Raw genomic sequence first — 20755 nt, forward strand, 5'->3', positions numbered from 1 at the left:
TGTAGCATTAAAGGTCTGAGTGCAATTTTCAATGCTGGGAGTCAAGGTCCAGATCATAGAGGGACAGGCAACCCTGTGGAGGGGAACTTTCTCAGGGAATTTCTAACATTAAATGGCTCACCTTATGAATAAATTTAGTAACATTTTTGCGAATTGCCAAAAGATCAGGTAAAAAGATTAGAATACAAGGGGTAGAAATGTGTCTTGGACGGTAGTTGCAAAACCAGCGGTACCTCTTTGGCCACCTGTTATACGCCCTGTCCAATATTCAGTTCTACTGAACTCAATGGAACTAAATATCAAGTGGGGAGTATCACGGGCGCTTGACGAGAAAACTCTCATTTTGCCCTGTTATCCAACACAAATTTCTACCCCTGTAATATATATTCTTAAAATGGAATTTACACATACTTTAATTGAAGATTATTTCCTCGTTAAATCTGAAGTAATGATATCAAGCAGAAAAGGTTGAAAAAACAGAAAATGTTGAAAAAATCAGAACTAAAGAAAATGCTGGAAATCTGTCACCATTGGAAAAGAGAAAAAGGTGGTTCACCAACTGAGAAGATACATCGGCAACTGAAGTGGGAACTTGTCCTTCCTCTTTCCAGGTGCTGATGGACCTGCTGTCTGTTTCCAGTATTTTACATTTCTATTTCGTACATGAATACATCATCCTTTAGTAGCACTGTGCTGGCACTCGAATACATGGCAAAACAGCAAAAAAATAATGACATTTACACAAGCATTATAAACATTTTAAATGAAAACACCATAATTAAAAGTTGTTGCTCCATCCACCGCTCATCAGTGTACTGAAAATAATGGAAAATGCCACCTCAAACCCTGAGTAAATGTTTGGAAGGAATCCTTCAGTTTGTGCCATAGTAGTAACAGGTCGCTGTTAATGTAATTAAACAGGTTCTGTGCAACAAAAACAGAAAATGCTGGAAACATTCAGCAAGTCAGGCATGATCGGTGGAGAGAAGAGGAATTGACGTATCGGGTGTGGACCCTTTGTCACAATTCAGTTTTGACAAAGAGCCAACACCCAAAACATCAACATCTTCTGATCTCTCCACAGATGCTGCCTGGCCTGCTGAGTGTTTCCAACATGTTCTGTTTTTGTTATAGACTGCCAGCATCTGCAGTTTTTGTTTACCTTTGATGATAAAGCCCTGATAGCTTGTTTATATTGGTTCTTCTTTGAACTCAACAGACAATTCTGTCATTGACACAGACTTTGGATAAGCTCTGGAACCTGGGGGCAATGAAAGTATTTGACTTCTTTGAGATCATATATCATATGAAAAACCAGGGCAAAATAGGATTTTATTTTCTAATCCAGAAACCTAAATGGATTATGGATCAAAATGAGAATTGCCAGATCTACCTTGGAGGTTGGTACTCTTTGGTATAATCTAAAGATTTTCAGACATTCTTATACAGTATATTCTAAAACTGACAGTTTGTACTACCTCACTCCAACAAAATGGTTGGCTACTGTATTGCGCCCACATTTCTATACACTGCGAGTTCCCATATTTCAGACAGGTTCATGCAGGGAAGGAAGCAAGCAGAGGGCTAGCCTCCTCTGCAAGGGGGCAAGAAAGCTGGAACATGTGTCATGGGAGACTGTTCCAGTGCGCCTCCTAGCAACTCCTTACAGAACATTATTGTGGTGGTGACTTGGGCACAGATAGCCTTGCAATTGCTCGTTATGGTACGTGTTTTGTAGGCAGCCTAAGGTGGGCAGAAAAATAACCAAAAAATTGGGGGAAGACGGTTACAATGGGGGTAATTTTAACCTAACTCGCGGGCGGGAATGCCGGTTTCACACCCCGCCCAATATTACTCTCCAGTGACATCAACAGAGAGTAAAATCAGGTGGGATGTAAAACCAACGTTACACCTGATCGCTGCAGTTTCCCGACAAGTGAGTTAGGTAAGCACATCTCCCAATGTGTTTGTTAGATTCACCATCACTTCAGTTAGGTCTTCCACTGCCCACTTCAATGTGGTGACACATTCAGCGTTCCCTTTACCTGGTTTGGAAAACAGCTCTATATAAGGCTATTTGTAATGTAACACATCAAGATGTGCACTCCTTTTTTATTTTGCCCTTTCCTTTTTCTTGAAAAATCAATAAAAGCGAGTTAAAAGCTATAACCCAATTCTGGAGTTCCAGCTTGTAGTCACAGGAACCCATCAGTTTAGTCAAAGTCCTCTTATTCGCCCTTGGATATCCATTGTTCCATACAGATTGGATAGATTGTTCCAAAATCTAATAGCTGACATCCAGCAATTGAGTATAAAACAATAGGAGATAGGTAAAACCTAGGCCTTGCCAGCAGTTTGTGCACAGCATCAACCCATCACATATCAAACAGTTTATTTCACGAAAACACATATTTCCCTTGAAAAGGCTACTGAGCATACATTTCTAATCAATTAGGGTTTTTGTTGGCCATCATCGCTACTTTGAAGTGAAATCCACCCAGGGTTCTTGTGCCAATGCTCGGGATAATGAACATGTTAAACGCACCATGGATAAATTAACATCAGACAGTAATCGATACACATTTGCAGCTTGTTGGGTGTGTTTTAAAAAAAATCATGCTTTGAAAGTGAATTTTACACACAGTGGTTTTATTAACAGATTAACCAGTTGGCAAATATTTAAGATTTTTCTTTTTAAAAATCACACTTTTTTATTGCAAATATTATGTCAGTAATTTATATGATGGAAAAATGAACAAGTATGTTTAATGTTCGTCAGATGTGCAATGAAAAATGTGCATGTTAATTATCCCAACAGATAAAACATGGACCACAGCATCACATCAGATACGAAGCATACACTTCTGATTTAATATTTTGTGCAGCTGGGATATCAAACAAAGAAGCAAGTAAAGATCCCATGGAAGCAGGCACGCGTTCCTTTCAGTATTTGTGTGGTTGTCTGTGTCTACTGAGCATCACATATAAATACCATATAGTAATGCTTTAAAACCCGGCACTGGCCTGTCATTGGGGACTTCAAAAAGCTAAACAGCCTAACGAGCAGATGTAGCCGTTTTTAGCCTTTCAGAGCCAGGATATCTAATGTCACACAGCACAGGCTGAATACCACGCCTTTACTGCTGAGCTGTGAGGCGAGGCTCCACCTCAATCGTATCCCTGCACTCGAGATTAGAGTATCGCTGCTATATTTATATTCACCTAGGTTTAATTTTCTACTCCGATTTCAGATTTCATCCTGCAACTCTTGTGTTGTAAAAGGTTTTTTTTTTGTCCTTGCATGGAGTTACTTTATTAAAAACCGAATTCTCATTCCAGCATTTTACGCCTTTGGAACTCCTCGTATTCCCCTTTTTCCTTCAAAAGGTGACACTTCACGGGGCGGGGCGGGGTGGGGTGGGGTCCTGTAAAGGGAATTGGACCGAGAGCAAAATGCGAGGACACTTGGGACGCAGCCACAAGGCAGTTTCATCTGTCCAGCGGTGCTTTGGACGATGTCTCTGGCCCGCTGTAATTACAGCCCAACAGATCGACTGTCTCTTAAAATTGTTGACAGTGCGCTAGATGCAGACAAGCAAGATCGCCTTCCCCAGTCCAAAAAGTGCCTCAAAAATGCCACTTTAAACCACGTGCGGTGACACGCCCAGGCTTCGCGATTTCGTACAAGGTCGCATCTCTGGACATGATGCCAGCCGCCTGCGCTAAAGCACGGTGGAAATGCGGCTTCCGTTGTACCCAATGCACCGTTACTCTCAGCGCCAGCATCACCTTGTTTGTTCTCCCCATTTATCCACTCGGAAAAAAAAGGTTTGATTTCCCTGCCAGACCGATCGCAGCAGGTGTAGAATTCCGCCCTGAATTCACATTGATGAAAAGATGTCTATTATAAAATAGCAAGGGTTGTTTTTTGTGGTTTGTTGGCTAAATAGCCCTTTAATTCACTCGATGTTGTGTCGACTATTTTGAAGGGGAGGAAAAGGCACTTGGGTAGAATCCAGAAAGGTGCTGGGAGGAGAAGCGAGAACACAAAGCACGCCCTAGTTAGGAGGAGACTTCAGTTTTCACCCTGGTCATTTATCAAAAGGTAATGTTTTCATCGCCTTTAAGGCGGGTCATAAAATGCAATCGACATGGTTTTATTATCCGCGTCTCCCTTTCCCAGTTTCTCCAGGAATGAGTAAAAGCAAAATCTCGATTACGCCTGTCACCCAGCAAATGCCCGTCTCTCTCCCCACAACAAAAATAAACTGGACTGAATCACGGAGAGAGCAAAGCGATTACAATCAGCATTTCACACTTCTCATTTTTATTAACGCCCCCCTCCAAACTCCGCTGGGACTCGTGTCGACAAACACACAGAGGGGGAAAAAAACCCAGTCTGTAAAAAAAATAACAAAGGACTCCGGGCATGCAAAGCAGACACTGTTAGTTGGAGCTTTTCAAACATTTTGGTTAATTGCAGTATCCAAACCAAAAAGGGAAGTGGGAATAAATTGGCGTCCCCTTGTCAATGGGACAATGTTTTCCTTCAACAAAAGATGCTATTTCACCCGATTACTGCCGCCCGTTTGAGGGTTTTTTTTGTGTGTGTGTGTATTTAGGAAAATTCTTTGGACAGAACCCAAAAAAACAAGATTTGGAAATGAGTTTCCTTGGGATCTAATTATTTGTTTTGTCTCGCCCTGGCGTTTATACGACGCTCTGGGTTAGCGGGAGGGAGAGGGAGGGTTTGGCCAATACTCGATCCGCCTCCCAGGGAGGCATTCTCGGGGAAAGCGGCGGATAGCAGCGCTCCCCCGGTCGCCGCGGGACTCGACACCGCTTCCTTAATCTTTAAATCCTCGGTAACATTGTATCAACGCTCAAGGGGAAGGGGAGGTAGGTGTTGAATGAACAGGCAGCCACTGCCCCCCGAAGGAAGAAAAAAGGGTGCTCACCATCCCAGAATAAATATGCCATAAACACCCCGCTGAATTGTTTTCCCCCCAATCCCCCGGAGATCAGAATGATTTGTTTTACCCTATTTAATTCGCACTTGCGTCACCAAGTGGGACCCACACTGTGTCCCACTTCAAATCCAGACACCTTTTCCAAAAGACACACATCAATTTCGCCCCCTTTTCTAATTAAACCGTAATCTCTAAAAGCCCAGATACTATCCTGATCGACCCTTTCCCCTTTTTTTAAAAACAGGATCACACAAAAAAATACAGTGGGAAATAAAGATAACGGTTTCCCGCCCAGGGGTGAAATAGAAACAGTTTGATCAGAAACAGCAGGGAGTGAGTATCACATGTCAGTTTCTCCCCCCTTCCTTCGATTTCCAAATCTAGCTTCATTTTTTTCCCCCTAAACATGTCACATTAAAGAAAGCATCGCAGCCGATCCCATTGTCGCAAATCGTACAAATAAACAGGAGTTTAGATCAGCAAGATGGGGGTGCATGTTCCATTTATTGAAAAAAAACAGGAACCCAAGGAGAGGAACTTGGAAATAAAATCATCGATTTAAAAAAAAAATCCATGTTTTATTTAAGTTGCAATTAATACAACCTGAAAGATACAAAAGGTTCCAATTAAAAAACACAGGCGCTTGTTCATTCAGCACCTCCTGCTGGGAAACACATTCAGATCAGCTCCTTATTCCACTGTTATTTTCTTATTCGAGATACAGGACCGGTTCAATTTTTTATAAAATTATCTGTAATTATTAAAAATGGACCCCCCCCACCACCAAAACGCAAAGGGAAACAATGCAATTTCACAGATTTTGCGAAGGCAAAACCCACCGTTACTCAAGAATCTCCTGTCATTTATTTATGAGGATGTGGATAGATTTTTACACCAGCAAGGGAAAGCACTCCACTCAAATATTTCACCTTATTGAAGACCATTAGCGGACAAAGAAATCACTGCATTATATTAAAAATGAACAAAAACAGCCCGCTTGCTTCCCATGCAAACGAAGACAGCAGAGGAATCTACATTGGATGCCTCTTTTTGCAGTTTTTAAAATAAAATCAATCACATTTGCAACTGAACAAAAAAGCGATTGCAGTGCAGGACATTAAAAAAATGCAATATTGCTCACTCGTCCAAATTTTTTTTGCAAGAAATTAATACGTTCAGCAACAATTTGATTGCTGTGTTTTTTTTTTGGATGGGAGGGGGGTGGTTCCAAAAATCGTACCTGTAGTGCTAGTGAAGAGTAGCCCGATTAGGAAAATCCTGGTTTGTAACATTGTTGGTGCTGGAATTGGCTCTGGCTGGTGATTTCGCTCGGCTCTTGTCGCTCACTCGCTACTGCTCGCCAGTCGCTTCTGCCTCCACCTAATCACTCCGCGCTCCTTTAATCCATGCCGTATCCGCCCGCGCAGCTGGCACACTCCGCAAGTAGTCCCCTTCCCTGCTCTCCCCCTCCGTCTGTCTGTCTCTCTCTCTCTCTCTCCCAGATCCATCCGCCCCCCCCTGGCCATTCTTAAACCCCGCAGTGGATTCACTCTGTCTTAGTGCTTATTCAGTGATTGCAATGTTGGGACCACCCTCTCCCACCTCTCTCCTCTCTCTCTCTCCACTTCCAGCTGGGCAACACTGCTGCAAGGACATGTCCCCCCAGCAAAGGGTGGAGTTGGAATTTAAGACATTGGCAGGATTTTATTTTAAGGCACACACAAGTAATGGAGGGAGTGCAGCGAAGATTCACCAGGCTGATACCTGAGATGCCAGGAATGACGTATGAGGAGAGATTGGGTCGATTGGGCTTATACTCGCTGGAGTTTAGAAGAATGAGAGGGGATCTCATTGAAACTTATAACATTCTAACAGGACTAGACAGACTAGATGCAGGAAGGACGTTCCCGATGGTCGGGAAGTCCAGAACCAGGGGTCACAGTCTAAGGATAAGGGGTAAGCCATTTTGGACAGAGATGAGGAGGAATTTCTTCACCCAGAGAGTGGTGAACCTGTGGAATTCTCTACCACACAGGGCAGTAGAGGCCAATTCATTAAATATTTTCAAGAAGGAATTAGATATATTTCTTAAGGCTAAAGGGATCAAGGGATATGGAGAGAAGGCAGGAACAGTGTACTGAATTTGGATGATCAGCCATGATCTCATTGAATGGCGGAGCAGGCTCGAGGGGCCGAATGGCCGACTCCTGCTCCTATCTTCTATGTTTCTATGGAATATTTTGAACTCTGGCTCCCATACCCCAAAGTGAATCCACTCTATCTTATTTCTTATTCATTGATTTTAATGTTGGGGCCACCTCCCTCTCCCCTCCCCCCCTCTCCATTTACAGCAGGGCAACATTGGTGCAAGAACATTTCCCCGAGCAAATGTTGAAGTTGGAATTGAAGACACTGGCAGGATTGTATTTTAAGACATACATAATGAGTAATTAAATATTCCCAACCCCGGGTCCCAGCAACAAAAATGGTTGCTCAATTTTTAAAATGCTGACAGGGGGGGCGGAGGAACCCGCTCTGAAGCCTCTACTCGAACTGCCATGTTGGTCATTGGACCTTATTTGATGAACCAATAGGGGTGACCCAGGGTTTCCCCGGGGTCACCAAACAAGAATCATCGCAAGTGCCCCTCTAATATAGGATGGTCCAATCAAATTATGCCAAAATAAGCATCAAGTCCCGCCAAAAACAAAGGGATACCTTCCCAACTAAATCAAAATATTAATATTGTTGTCTGCAGGATACTCTACATCCTGCAGTGCCCACTGGTCACGGAGGTGGTGCTTTTGGCGGAAAGTCTACCTCGCAGCAGGTGCTATATGGGAAGCAATATTTTGGTTTGTGGTTTTCAGAATATCGCACTTGTTTTATTATAATTTTAAATTTCAATATTTTGGGATTAAATATAATTTGTAACATCATCATAGAAAGAAATAACTTTCTATCGCTCCTTTCATGGCATCCCAAAGAACTATACAGCCAATTAATTATCTTTGAAGTGTAGTCACTGTCATAATCTATCAAAATGTGGCAGCCAATTTGCACACAGCAAGGTCCCACAAACTGCAATGAGATCAAAGACCAGATCATCTCTTTAGTGCTATTAGCTGAGGGATAAATATTGGCCAGGACATCAGGAGAGCTCCCCGGTTTTTCTTCAGATAATGCCATGGAATCTTTTACATCCACCTGAGGGGGTAAGCAAGGCGTCAGTTTAACATCTCATCTGAAAGACAGCGGCTGGGATTTTACCAGTGCTGAGAGGATGGGACCCCGCTGTCAACCCACCTCCACGCGGGTCTCCCAGGTGTCGGGTTTGTCAGCGCTGAACAGACCCGACACCAAGCGGTGGGGGAGGCAATTGACATCATTAAATGCATTGTTAATTAAGTATTATTTTCTGCCTACCTTTCAATTTTATGTGTTCCCCTACGGGTTACCCGCTGCTCAGGGAACACGTCAACTCAGCATGTCTTGAAGGGATTCAGCACTGAATTATCTCATGACCTGACAGCTGCCAAAGTTGTATAAAAGATCCCATGTTACAGCTGATCACTTTCAAAGCTCAGAAACTGTTGGTTACTTGCATTTGGTAGACATATGCAGTACAGGACACAGGGCATCAGCACCCGACCACATTGCTGCCCAGGAGGCCAGGGATGGCCTCACCATGGCCAGATTTACTTCATTTGATGCTATACATCCTGGCTGCTACATGATGCACCAGGTTGGCATCACCCCACAACACCATAAAGCATCCCCACAATGCCCAAGCCATTCCTTTCACACTCATCAAATTGCAGGGTGGGGGGGGGGGGGGGTGGGGACGCGGTGGTACCCTTATGTCTCACCATTCACTGCAACTCACTAAGCCACTTCCAAAGGTGCACACAAATCTAACAAAGTGTTGAAAGTAAAGATTTCAATGTTTGACAGCATATTACCAGAAACCTCACATGAACATTGGCTAAAACACCCAAGTGCCTACATAGAAACATAGAAGATAGGAGCAGGAGTAGGCCATTCGGCCCCTCGAGCCTGCTCCGCCATTTAATGAAATCATGGCTGATCATCCAAATTCAGTACCCTGTCCCTGCTTTCTCCCGATATCCCTTGATCCCTTTAGCCTTAAGAAATATATCTAACTCCTTCTTGAATATATTTAATGAATTGGCCTCAACTGCCTTTTGTGGTAGAGAATTCCACAGGTTCACCACTCTCTGGGTGAAGAAATTCCTCCTCATCTCTGTCCTAAATGGCTTACCACTTATCTTTAGACTGTGACCCCTGGTTCTGGACTCCCCCGCCACTGGGAACATCCTTCCTGCATCTAGTCTGTCGAGTCCTGTTAGATTTTTATAAGTTTCAATGAGATCCCCTCTCATTCTTCTAAACTCCAGAGAATATAAGCCCAATCGACCCAATCTCTCCTCATATGTCATTCCTGCCATCCCAGGTACCCTTGTGTGTTGTTAGTTGGTATGCTTGCACTAGGATGAGGGTGAGTGTGAGGGGTGGATAGTGAGATGGGGAAGTGATAATGTAGATAGAGAGGGATGGGTGGAGGTGCAAGGTAAGTTGGTGTGAGTAAAGATGTGCAGGAGTAGGGTGGGGAAGCCAGAGTGATGGGGAAGTGATGAGTGGCACAGTAGGATGAGGTTGAGTGTGGCTTTGCAGCAACGTTTCGTGATCTGCTGAGATAATTGAAAGGTTTGTGCCACTGCAGCCTGGTCCTCCTGACAACATCCCTGCTTGTGCCCTCCTGTGCAATGTGCAACAAGGCTGTGTTGATCTCCTGGAGAGGTCTCTTCAGCCCATTGGAAGGGAAGAGAACCTCCCTGCGTACTGTGACTCCCTCCATAAGCATATGGAGGGAGTCATGGGAGAGCCTGGATGCAGCCGTGCATCTCAGTGCAGTGCTTGTCTGTGTTTGCAGCACCTCAATGCTGTAGAACACTGACAGCACAATTGTCAAAGTAAATTTGGACATGGCCCCTTTAAGGAAATCAGCTGATGACATCATCAGACTTCCTTCCTTTTAATTGGCTGGGAACCTCACTGGGCGGGTTTAACTAGCCCAATCAATGTAAAACCACCTTAACAGAGCGGGCTGGGACCACGCTACTGACCCCGGCCCCAGCTCGGTAGATGAAATCACGGCCAGCACCTCTGACAGTGCAGCACTTCTTCAGTACTACACTGAAGTATCTGCCTAGATTTTGTGCTCAATTCTCTGGAGTGGGACTTGATCCCAGAACTTTCTAACTCAGAGGCAAGATTGCTGTCACTGAGCTAAGGTTGACATCATGTTATTAATTGCATCGCTGTTCTCTGCTCTATTTACTTACTTGGTAAAATGCCTTGAAGACAACTTACCAGACAATGCAAGTCCTTTAAAATATTTGAATAATAGTGAACCACTCAAGAATTATGACTGTGGCTAAGAGTTATTTTGTAAGTACACTCTGAAGAAGAATGTGTTCATTTCCCAGGTCAAAACCAACTCAATAATCAATATTGTGCCGCAGGCCTGCAATGCTATCTGGTTTAGAATGCACATCTAAATGAGACTGTGACTCTAAGATCTAGAGCAAAACAGTTCACATTACTGGAGAAAAAGTAGGAAGATTGATGCTGCAATGGGGTGGTATACTAATGTGCTTCACCCTGAAGTGGTAGTGTTCGCCTGCAATTCCCCACATATTGAGTTATATGATGGTTTCCACAGGTTATTGGCAAAGGAATTTTAAAAAGGTATGATGATTCTCCTTAAGGAGGAAAAATAAATCTGCAGATCAACTTGCCCATAATAAGAGTCAAAACAAAAACATTCTTAACTGAATAAGAAACCAAAAAAATAATTTTTGCTGGGGGATGAATTTCTCCTTATATTTTTCCATTAAAATTGTGTTTCTTTACTTTTCTTGATTTTTTATTGTATAAAAATTAAAAATGAAGCAATTGATAGAAAATTTTAACCTCGCTATGACATATTATTTTGACGCTCTTTCCATCCACAATATGAAGATTGAATAAAGCAGTCTAAACATGGAAAGGAAATTCTCATCTGTCTGAACACCTGCTAAAATCTCAATCTCCATTTCTGCAGGAATTTGTCCCCACCACCATCATAATTTGCTGACCAGACACGCCATCTTGTCGTCCGGTGGAGGCGGAGGTCCCCCCACTTTTCTATTGGGGACTTGGCCTGGAGGGTGTTGCATGGAGCAGTCCCGTGCAATAAAATGTTAAGTAGGTTCACGGACTCCCAGGCCGCCTGCCTTTTTTGTGGCCTAGAGGAGACCGTGTTCCATGTTTATATTCAATGTGTGAGGTTGCAGCCGTTGTTCCGTTACTTAAAGGGGCTGCTCCTCGATTTTTGGTTGCACTTCAGTCCCACGCTCCTGATCTTCGGTCACCCGGTGCGGAGGGGCGCGTGCAGGTCGGAGGACCTCCTCGTAGGACTACTCCTGGGCCTGGCCAAAGTGGCCATTAATAGGTCCAGGCAGCGGGCGGTCGAGGGGGTCGTCCGGCCTGATTGCCTGCCTCTCTTCCGTGGCTATGTTCGTGCCCGGGTGGCCCTGGAGTTGGAGCACGCGGTGTCCGCTGGCACACTTGAGGCCTTCCGAGACCGGTGGGCGCCGCGGGGACTGGAGTGCATTGTCACCCCGGCAAACCAAATTTTAGTTTAATTTGTTAAGTTTTAGTTAAAGTTTTATTAAGTTACAGTTAATTGACAGTTAATTTGGTTCAACAACAAGAGGACCACCATCATAATTGAGGCAGGACTGTCACCAGATCCAGAAGTCCTTCTTTGACAAAATATTATACGCACGATCACTTCGATCAAATGCACTCTCCTTAACTGAAAGAAGTGAGATAAATGGTGGCCACCTCATAAGGTAACGGCTTGCATCCCGTGGATAATGCCACAAAATTCCACAATAGATACAGATGATGAAGACCATTCGCCCATCCTAGCTTATCCATCCAGGAAAAGAGCTTCAGTCCCCTCATAACAGCGACCAACTATTTCTCAAACAATTCCGGGGCTTATCTCTACTATTCTTCAGTGGAAGAACAACAACTCGGGTTGCTGTGTTTGGTGATGCTGTAAACGTGTTCATCTATATTTTCTCTGGTCAGTTTTCCAGCAAAATCATTAGTGCATTCTATTCTAAAGCATTTGGCATTTTTCCAGGAATAGCAACCAGTGGAAATCTTCATAAATATAATTACAATGTCGCTATCCGTAGCAACCACAGCAATTCCTTTCCCCCATGTTGATCATTCTTTGTGAAAAAAATGGAACTTCCTGACACAGTCTTAAATTGGCCTCTCACCAGAAATGAACTTGGAATAGTTTACCAGATGCAGCTTCTCTATACGGATTATTTCTTATTTACCTCAATGAGGTCCTTTCTTTCTTGCTTTCTTTCAAGGATTAAAAGCCCAACTTTCTCCAATCCTCATTATTCATCAAACATAGCTCCATGTTATAGCAGAGGTACAGCAAGAAATGGGTTATTACCTAGGAAGAAATCTCCTGTAGCCTAGAAAGGTCTTATCCAATAAATTCTCATCAAGTGCCATATTGGCGGTCAGCGGCGAAGCAAAGGCGTTCACCGCTGGCCCCGAAGAAAGCTACCCACAAAGATCTCGCGATCTCTGTGGCAAGAATTTGCCTTTTCTGACATGCAATTGAGGTCAGTGTAGTGTAGTGGGAAGCCCATAGGGCGAGCTGCTGTGACACCAACAAGCTGTCGAAACAGCCAATCACAATGCAGAATTCTCACAGCCAGGGGACCAGGAAGTGAAGAAGCTCCTTTTATTCTGACTTTTTAAAAAACGTTACAGAGAACAAAACAACGATTGGGGCTCTCACATGGGGAAAAAGTTAACCTGAAATAAATATGAACAAACTTTGAAAAAAATAGATTTTTCTTTTAAAGTTTCTTAAAAATTGTAATTTTTATTATAATGGAGAAATTTGACACTCCACAAAATTAAAATTAGTTTTTCAGGGCCTTAACATTTGTCCAGCAATCAATACATTGTTAAAACCTCAGTTACACCTAATCCAACAAGGCCTAACTTTGAATGGGGTATTTAACAGCGATATTACCCAAGTTTTCGTCAGTTTCACTGATTGCCGACTATGGGGGGAGGGGGTGGGGGGATGTCCGCAGGGCAGTCAGTGTCGGAGCAGTGAATGACTGACCACAACTTCAGGATTTCCATGTTAAGATGCGCGTGCGCTAAATCCTGAAGTTGCAGTCAGGTTCAAAGGGGTAATAACAGCGAACGCTATTAGTTCACTGTTATTACCCAGTGCAAATTCTGGGCCATTATCTCTCAGATACTAGTATTAGTGAGTGGCTTTACAATATTCTGGACCATTGAGAGAAACAATCAATTCTCAAATTCACTAAGATCATTTCATTTTTTTTATTAACAGTTCTACAAGTACACCCAATCCCCACATTTAATGACATATGGAGCAAACTCTAAAGCTGCAAAGATCTCAGAGTTTCCCAGGAGACTGCCTTCCCACAATGTTGAAAAGCGCTAACCCAATAAAGGTTTAGGCTCCCATCGTATCTAAGATAGAAAGCCTTAAAAATTGTTAATGGAGAGTCTAGAGTCTGAACTCATCTTTCGAAAAATAACAGTTGGGTCAAAAATGTACAGTAATGTTTTAAAAATGATAAATGCTGGTCAACCTTGAGTTTCACAGGTCTTATACTGTCTTTCTTTGGATGATAGAAAGACCTTCTCATCATCTTCATTTATTATACTTACCCCTATTTTGTAACATATTGTTTAAAATAGTTATTTTATGTAATTTATAGTTATTTTAAAAATGTGATTAAAAAAAAAATTATTTGAAGTTTTAGTTATGTTTTGGGGCTGAATTGTATTCATAGATTTGACAGGTCTTCCTGTCAAATCTATGAATACAGATTCCCTGCTACCATTGGCTCTCCATGGCCCACGTGATCCCAGGGGATGCTTCGAACTAACTGCGCCCCTGGGATACGCAAGCACTGCGCGCCGGCAGTTGGAGGAGGCCCAGGATCGGAATCCCACGCAGGCCCACAGCACAACAGCCGGCGCGCTAGGTAAGTGCAGGTCGGGGGCTTGCACCCGCGGGAAGCCTCGACCCGAATTTCTGGGCCATTGAGGTTTATTTACTTTTGTGTTTTTAAGACCGCATCTTAATATTTATTTTTTCCTATATGACTTCCCTAGTTTATAATAAAACCAAAATCAACAAACACAAAAAATTGTAACACCGGACAAATATTGGAATGATTATGTATAATACATGCTAAGTACTTAATTGTAACACGGGGCAAGCAGTAAGTAATAAAAAATGCGCAATATTTTCATGACTATATTTTTCTGCATGTTTCATTGTTTTCATTAAAGTGGATGAAGGTGGAATGTGAGTGTTTTTTTCTTTCATCAAAGCACTGCAATAAACCTGTATTTTTGAATTAATTACAAAAGTCAGCAAAAATAAGTGGGAAGTAACTAAATATGGAATACATTATAAAGTTGCAGCAAAGATCAATGGCTTAGAGGGGAGTTCACTATTCTGCCACATCGGAGGAATAGGAGAAGACAGTTAGAATAAGGATGTTCTTTGAAGAAAGAGTCTCTCTTTCAGGGTTTCTTTAAAATTTAAATGGTTTCAAAGATCAATGATGAACTTTAATGTCCTCTTGTTTTGCTCGATCCATGTTTGTCAGCTTTTAAATATTTTTATTCAACTAGCACATACTGATGGTATTATTAGAAATACTCATTTGGAAAAAGCACTAAAACTGACAGTGTGAGGAAGCTGAGCTAACATACACAGTAAAGCCGAAGCATCCCGAGGTCAACAAGTACATTTCTAGTGATGTTTATTCAGTTGCTTCATGCTATCGGCCTCAGTTACTTGTTCAGCTAGGGCGCACATGGATGCCATTAGCACTTACTGGTTAAGTAAAATCTATCCAAAAATCAACAAAAAGAGATGGAACAAACAAGGGTATCAATATTAATCATAATTCTTTGTGAAGCTTTGATTCTTAAAAGGAGTATCTTTCAAAATGGTGCAATTTTCTCTTTATTCTAGATGGCATTGTCACTAATTTTAGACTTACTTCATTTCTAATTCATTGCCATAAAATTGTTTCTGTCATAAAAACCCGATAAGATCACACCAAAGTCACAGCATCATTTTGTGACCTAAAGCAATGTATGATCTATCCATTTTCATCCCCCAAATGGCACTTTATAATTGGTAATAAAATATAATTTATGGTCATTATGTTTTGACTGTATTTCAGATAAAGACTCCATGTGTATTAGGAAAAAAACCCCCCAACAGAAATAGAATACTCTGCACAGAATGATTGATAACAGCCTTGTTGGAGCTACAAGGGTTGACTTATGTCTTGATTCTAATCATGGCGTAAGCTGTTTTTTGGCGCGGCCAATTATGGCTGGTGCCGCCCAAAATGACCCATTTAATTGCTTGTGTATTTCAATGCGATGCCTCGGAATTGTAGTCTCTAATATAGATAAACCAATGCAGCTGTTATGCCTTGATTAGAATCGAGCCTTGGAGCTATGGTATCTGTACCTATCTTAGACTATTGACAAGGTTCCTAGTATAATAACATGGAGAGAAGACAATATTTTTGTTGGCTCATCGAAAGCTTTATATCCATTGAAATAAAATGGGATCGGTTTCTTTTTTGCTTTGTTTTCCTGTTTCAAAATAAGAGGTAGCAAAACCTTGTGCTATTCCCTTGAAAAATCAATGCACTGCAAAATCACAAAGTCATTTCACTTCATAATGCCAACTTATTTTTGCATTCTGCATTTAATTTTCTTGAACTTTATCCAAAATTAGAATGAATAAATTATGCGGCCTCCTTTCCATTTACGGATGATTGTCTGTGGAGCATTTTGTCATAGAAATGGTTTGGTCCCTTCTAAGACATCATGTTCAGACATTAATGCTAAATGCCCAGAAAATGAATTACAGGATATTAGCATAGTGGCTAACTTTTCTCCGAATTGCCATAATACTTCATCATAAAAATCATCTTGGCAGCATTAGTGATTATTATATTTAGCGCCATTCTGTAATGCAGTAAGGTACAGGGAACTAGACTCCTTTGTAGATACAATGCAGTTGTTACAAAGAGAAATATGCTGAGAGATGATTGTTACAATTGTTACTTGTGAAAAATCATCCGAGGGCTCAATTTTCTTCCCATCAACTATGAATGGGTGGGAATGCAATTTCAAAATAACCTCAAACTGAAAAGATCATCAGCATTGCTCATTGATGTACCAATGCACCGTGCCATGGAATGGCTCAATCTAGGTGCATGACTAACTTTTACCGCTGCACAATAGAGAGCATCCTGACAAACTGTATCACAGTATGGTATGGCAGCTGTAGCTACTATGACCGGAAAGCCCTGCAGCGGGTAGTCAAAACTGCCCAACGCATTACCGGCACCCGGCTACCGACCATAGAGCACATATACCAGAAACGCTGTCTACGGAGGTCACGGTCCATCATCAAAGACCCCACCCACCCCAGCCACAGTCTGTTCGCCCTCCTGCCATCTGGGAGACACTACAGATGCATTCGCACCCGTACGACCAGATTTAGGAACAGCTTCTTTCCCAGGGCTGTCATCCTACTGAACTCCACAAATAAACTCTAAAGCCTGCACATCTGCCAATGCACTTTATTATGGTTATGTTTATGTTAATGTATTACAAGACAAATGTATGTGGAATGTTTAAATGTCTTAATCTAAATGTACACTCTCAGGAGCCGCAAGCCTACATTTCGTTGTACTGCACTTGTGCACTAACAATAAAAGTTGATTTTGATTTGATTTTGATTTTTTTTGACTGGTATTGGTCAGCTAGGGAAGTGCCAGTCATGAGGACAAGAAACGTTGGGGAGAAGAGGCAAGAAAATCTGAAGGGACAGTCAGAATCATACCCACCTATTACAGCAGTGTGTGGGGGCAAACTTTATTGTGCGGATTAAGGGATTTAGGAAAGTAATCTCAGTTGCTGAATAATTATGATCTCACGCATATGGAAATAGGGTTTATTTTTGCACTGTTCTGGTACAACTTATGTAAATCATCACTACACAAATGTTATGCACAAAGTTATATTTTGCTTTAAATTAAACAACATACATTTCTCTGCACTATACTATAGAACTGATGATATAAGCAGACTATATGAAATGTTCCTATTTATCATTAGCTCTCCAGTACAGACAATGATCATTAATGCTATTTGATCATATCAAGGAGGAAATTTTCTTTTTAACATAGATTTATTTGTTGGTTCGATCTCCCATTGGGGCAATTTACTTGTAGTGCCAACTTTGAGTGGCTGCACTGTTACATAGGAACCTAAGTCTGAGCAGGGATTACACTGACGTTATTTCAGTATATCAGCCGTATGCCAATCAAAATCAATCTATTCGTGCTTTAGTTGCAGTGATGTCTTGTATAATATCTGAGTAAACAAGTGGTACTTACAGTTCATAAGAACTGAATTTTGTCTTCTCCTTTTCTCATCTCAGCTATGATTGTGGGAGGTTGAGTGAGGTAGGTGAGAAGGTGAGTGCGGTAGGTGAGAAGGTGAGTGCTGAGGTCAGAGCTCGCTGCAGGCTGCTTACTGTGTGTCCCCTGGTTTGCTACTCTCTGAATCACTCACTGACACACACATTCTCGCATTCAATCACACTGACTTACTCTCACATTCACTCACTCACACACACTGAAACACTCTCACTCAGTCACTCCCATTTTCACTCAGTCTCACGTTAATTTACCTCCTCATACTCGTTCCTTTGCTCTCATATACACTTGCTATCTCTCTGTCTCACTCTCGCAATCTCTCTCATTCTTTTACTCATTCATTCACTCAATCACACTATCCCTCATTCTCGCTCACTCCCTCTCTCTCACTCTCTTATTCACTCATTCTCTCCCAAACACTCACTGATTCACTCGCTCACTCCCTCTCTCTCTCTCTCAGTATCTCACCCCACCCCATTTACTCTCATATTCACTTACTCTCTCTCACTCACTCAGTAACTTACCCCTTTACCCGAGAGAGGGAACATTTTCTTGATCCCAGGGTAAGAGAGGATTGTACCCCGACCTCATGTGCGAGGAGATTGTACTCCTTTTCAGTCTCTCCCTCTCCCTATCCTGAATTATCTCACTGACTTAATTCTACTCCCTCCTTGCCCTTTCATTCTATGGGATCCCAGAGACAGACCCACCAAGTGCACTAGCAGTACAGTATCAGCAGCCCTGAAGTGAAAACCTGTCCTTAGAATTAGTGCCGAAAGTTAGGCCAGGACCTGAAGATCAGGGCTCCCGCCTGAGACAGATTTTCACTCATTTCTGGTACTGGGACCAAGTTTCCTGTGATTCTCTTTCCTTTACCAGAGGCAAATGGTGGCATAGTGGTTAGCACTGTTGCCTCACAGCGCCAGAGACCCAGGTTCAAATCTGGCCTCGGGCGACTGTCTGTGTGGAGTTTGCACATTCTCCCCATGTTTGCGTGGGTTTTCTCCGGGTGCTCCGGTTTCCTCCCACAGTCCAAAGATGTGCGGGTTAGGTTGATTGACTATGATAAATTGACCCTTAGTGTTAGGGGGATTAAATACGTGGGGTTACAGGGATAGGGTGGGATATGTGTTGGTGTGGGGGTTGCGGGGATCGGGTGGGATATGTGTCGGTGCAGGCTCGATGGGCCGAAACGGCCTCTATCTGCACTGTGGGGTTTCTGTGTGTGATTCTGTGTGTGAAATACAATTTTTTTTAAACAGTGTAAAGGGAGGCTGCCTGTTTAATATAATATTACAGCAAGCCAGCAGAAAAATGAAATAGCCCTCCTGATTGTGCTCGGTGTTACATTGTATGTCATTCTGTTCCATGGAGCATCGGTGTCCTTTCACTGGATCCGCTCGGGGCCCCTGATTGACTCGGGGCCTTGTGCAATTGCAGGGGTTGCACAGCCCTCACGCTAGCCCAGGTGAGACATGACGTAATGATAATTTGCAAGTTGCTGCTAGGATTCCTCACACAATAATGTTCAGGCTTGTGGGTTGATGCTGAGTTCTGAAGTGCTTCTCCTCAGGGACAATTGATCGGCGAGTCATCCCACACTGCTCTCATGAACTGACTCTAAAATACCATAGGGTGAGGCCTGGCAGCAGCTCACCTGCCTGCCCTCTGGGTTAAGAAATAATTTGTGGTGTAGGAGGCTGAAATACAGTTGGAGAAATAACTAAAAAAATGAAAGGAGCGGAATGCCCAAAATTATTTTAAATGGATAACAACCTAAATCCTCAAGTAACAAAACTGCTATTACTATTAGCAAAAATTAGGACACATTTACTGTAAAATAGAAAAAGCAGCAGCTGAGGACCATTAACACAATTTTAAAAAAATCGGTAAATGAAATAAGAGTTGATCCGAATCAAACCGACTGCAGTCTCTTCCAATGGCTTTCATTAAATTCAAACTTACAGTTGTACTCGTGAAGAGAAGAACACACTGTCAGGCAGCAGGATGGGAAGGGGAATGAAGCTTGTGATGGTAACCTGGGCAGACAGTAGTAAAGGGTGACATAGAGCAGTAGTCAGTTAGACATGGGCGGTACGCAGGCAACAACGAGTTCCTGATCTTGGCTATCAAGGAGATGCATGGACTGGAGGGTGATAACTCCAAATCACTCTTTTGCACTTCCTAGTATGGCATTGCCTGTCCTTCCTTTGGCCAGCAAATGGAATAGAGATTAAAGAGGGATGCAAATAACAAAAGATGCAGGATTATAAAATGCAATGAATATATTTATCTTTAAGTGTTCATCACAGTCCTCGGTTCATCTTTTTCCTGATTGCTCACCTTCCTTTCTTATGCACGCAAAAAATGTCAAACCTTAATTGACAATATGCTAACAGATTGGTTGACTATAAAACAAGTTTACTAATGAGTTGCATTGGACTAAAGTCAATTGGCACCTGACGAGAGTTCCATTTGACCAATAACATTTTCTACATTTTTTCCTAATTACTTTTCACTCCTCATGTTAGGCACTATAATCCACTCTGTAACCACCCACTCACTGAATAATACGCACAGCAGAGGCACAGATTTATAAGAGCTATCTTCCCCTGAACAAATTGGCACAAGTCCTCTAGAATAGAGGAAACAAACAGGCCTAGAAATTCAACCGTACCCAAACACGGGCGCTGTGGGGGCAGGGGCCAGCTGCAAGTGCCTCTTCACGTGATTCCAGAGACCATGTTAAGCTGGCACTGGGACCTCATTAAAATGACTCAGGCATGCAGCCAGCACCACTCATGCTATTCATTGCCTACACGCCTATTTGGGGAGGGGTGGTGGGGAGGGGAAACAGAACATCTCTGATGCCACTTGAAGTCAGCCAGCACTCTAGCTTCAGAAAAAAGGGAAACTTCCCAAATTGAAGAAAATAGCTGGACAAGGTTCAGACAAAGCAGATAGCAAAATACTGCGGATGCTGGAAATCCGAAATAACAACAGAAAATGCTGGAAAAACTCAGTAGGCCAGGCAACATCCGTGGAGAGAGAAACCGAGTCAACATTTCGGGTTGAAACCCTTCGTCAGGACTGAGAGAAAAAGGCAGGAAATGAAACAGATTAAAAGGCAGTTTGGGGGCTGGG

The 20755-nt window shown here is 42.5% G+C and overlaps 1 protein-coding gene across 19 annotated transcripts in view; it reads right to left on the reverse strand.

The window, feature by feature from the left end:
- LOC147100348 (neural cell adhesion molecule 1-like) overlaps positions 1–6426 on the reverse strand; it is a 576064-nt gene extending 569638 nt beyond the window's left edge. For 6 of the 19 annotated variants that reach the window (XM_085967957.1, XM_085967958.1, XM_085967956.1 and 3 more), the window contains exon 1: positions 6211–6425. In XM_085967957.1, coding sequence (XP_085824083.1) covers positions 6211–6262 — 52 coding nt within the window. In that variant the 5' untranslated portion in view covers positions 6263–6425. Of the gene's footprint in view, positions 1–6210 lie in introns of all 19 variants that reach the window. The other 13 variants (XM_085967969.1, XM_085967965.1, XM_085967964.1 and 10 more) reach the window with 7 other exon arrangements.
- Between the last annotated feature and the right edge of the window lie 14329 nt (positions 6427–20755).

Source organism: Somniosus microcephalus, chromosome 26 (assembly GCF_052327205.1).
Source record: "Somniosus microcephalus isolate GS21.2 chromosome 26, FLI_Smic_1.0, whole genome shotgun sequence".
NCBI lineage: Eukaryota > Metazoa > Chordata > Chondrichthyes > Squaliformes > Somniosidae > Somniosus > Somniosus microcephalus.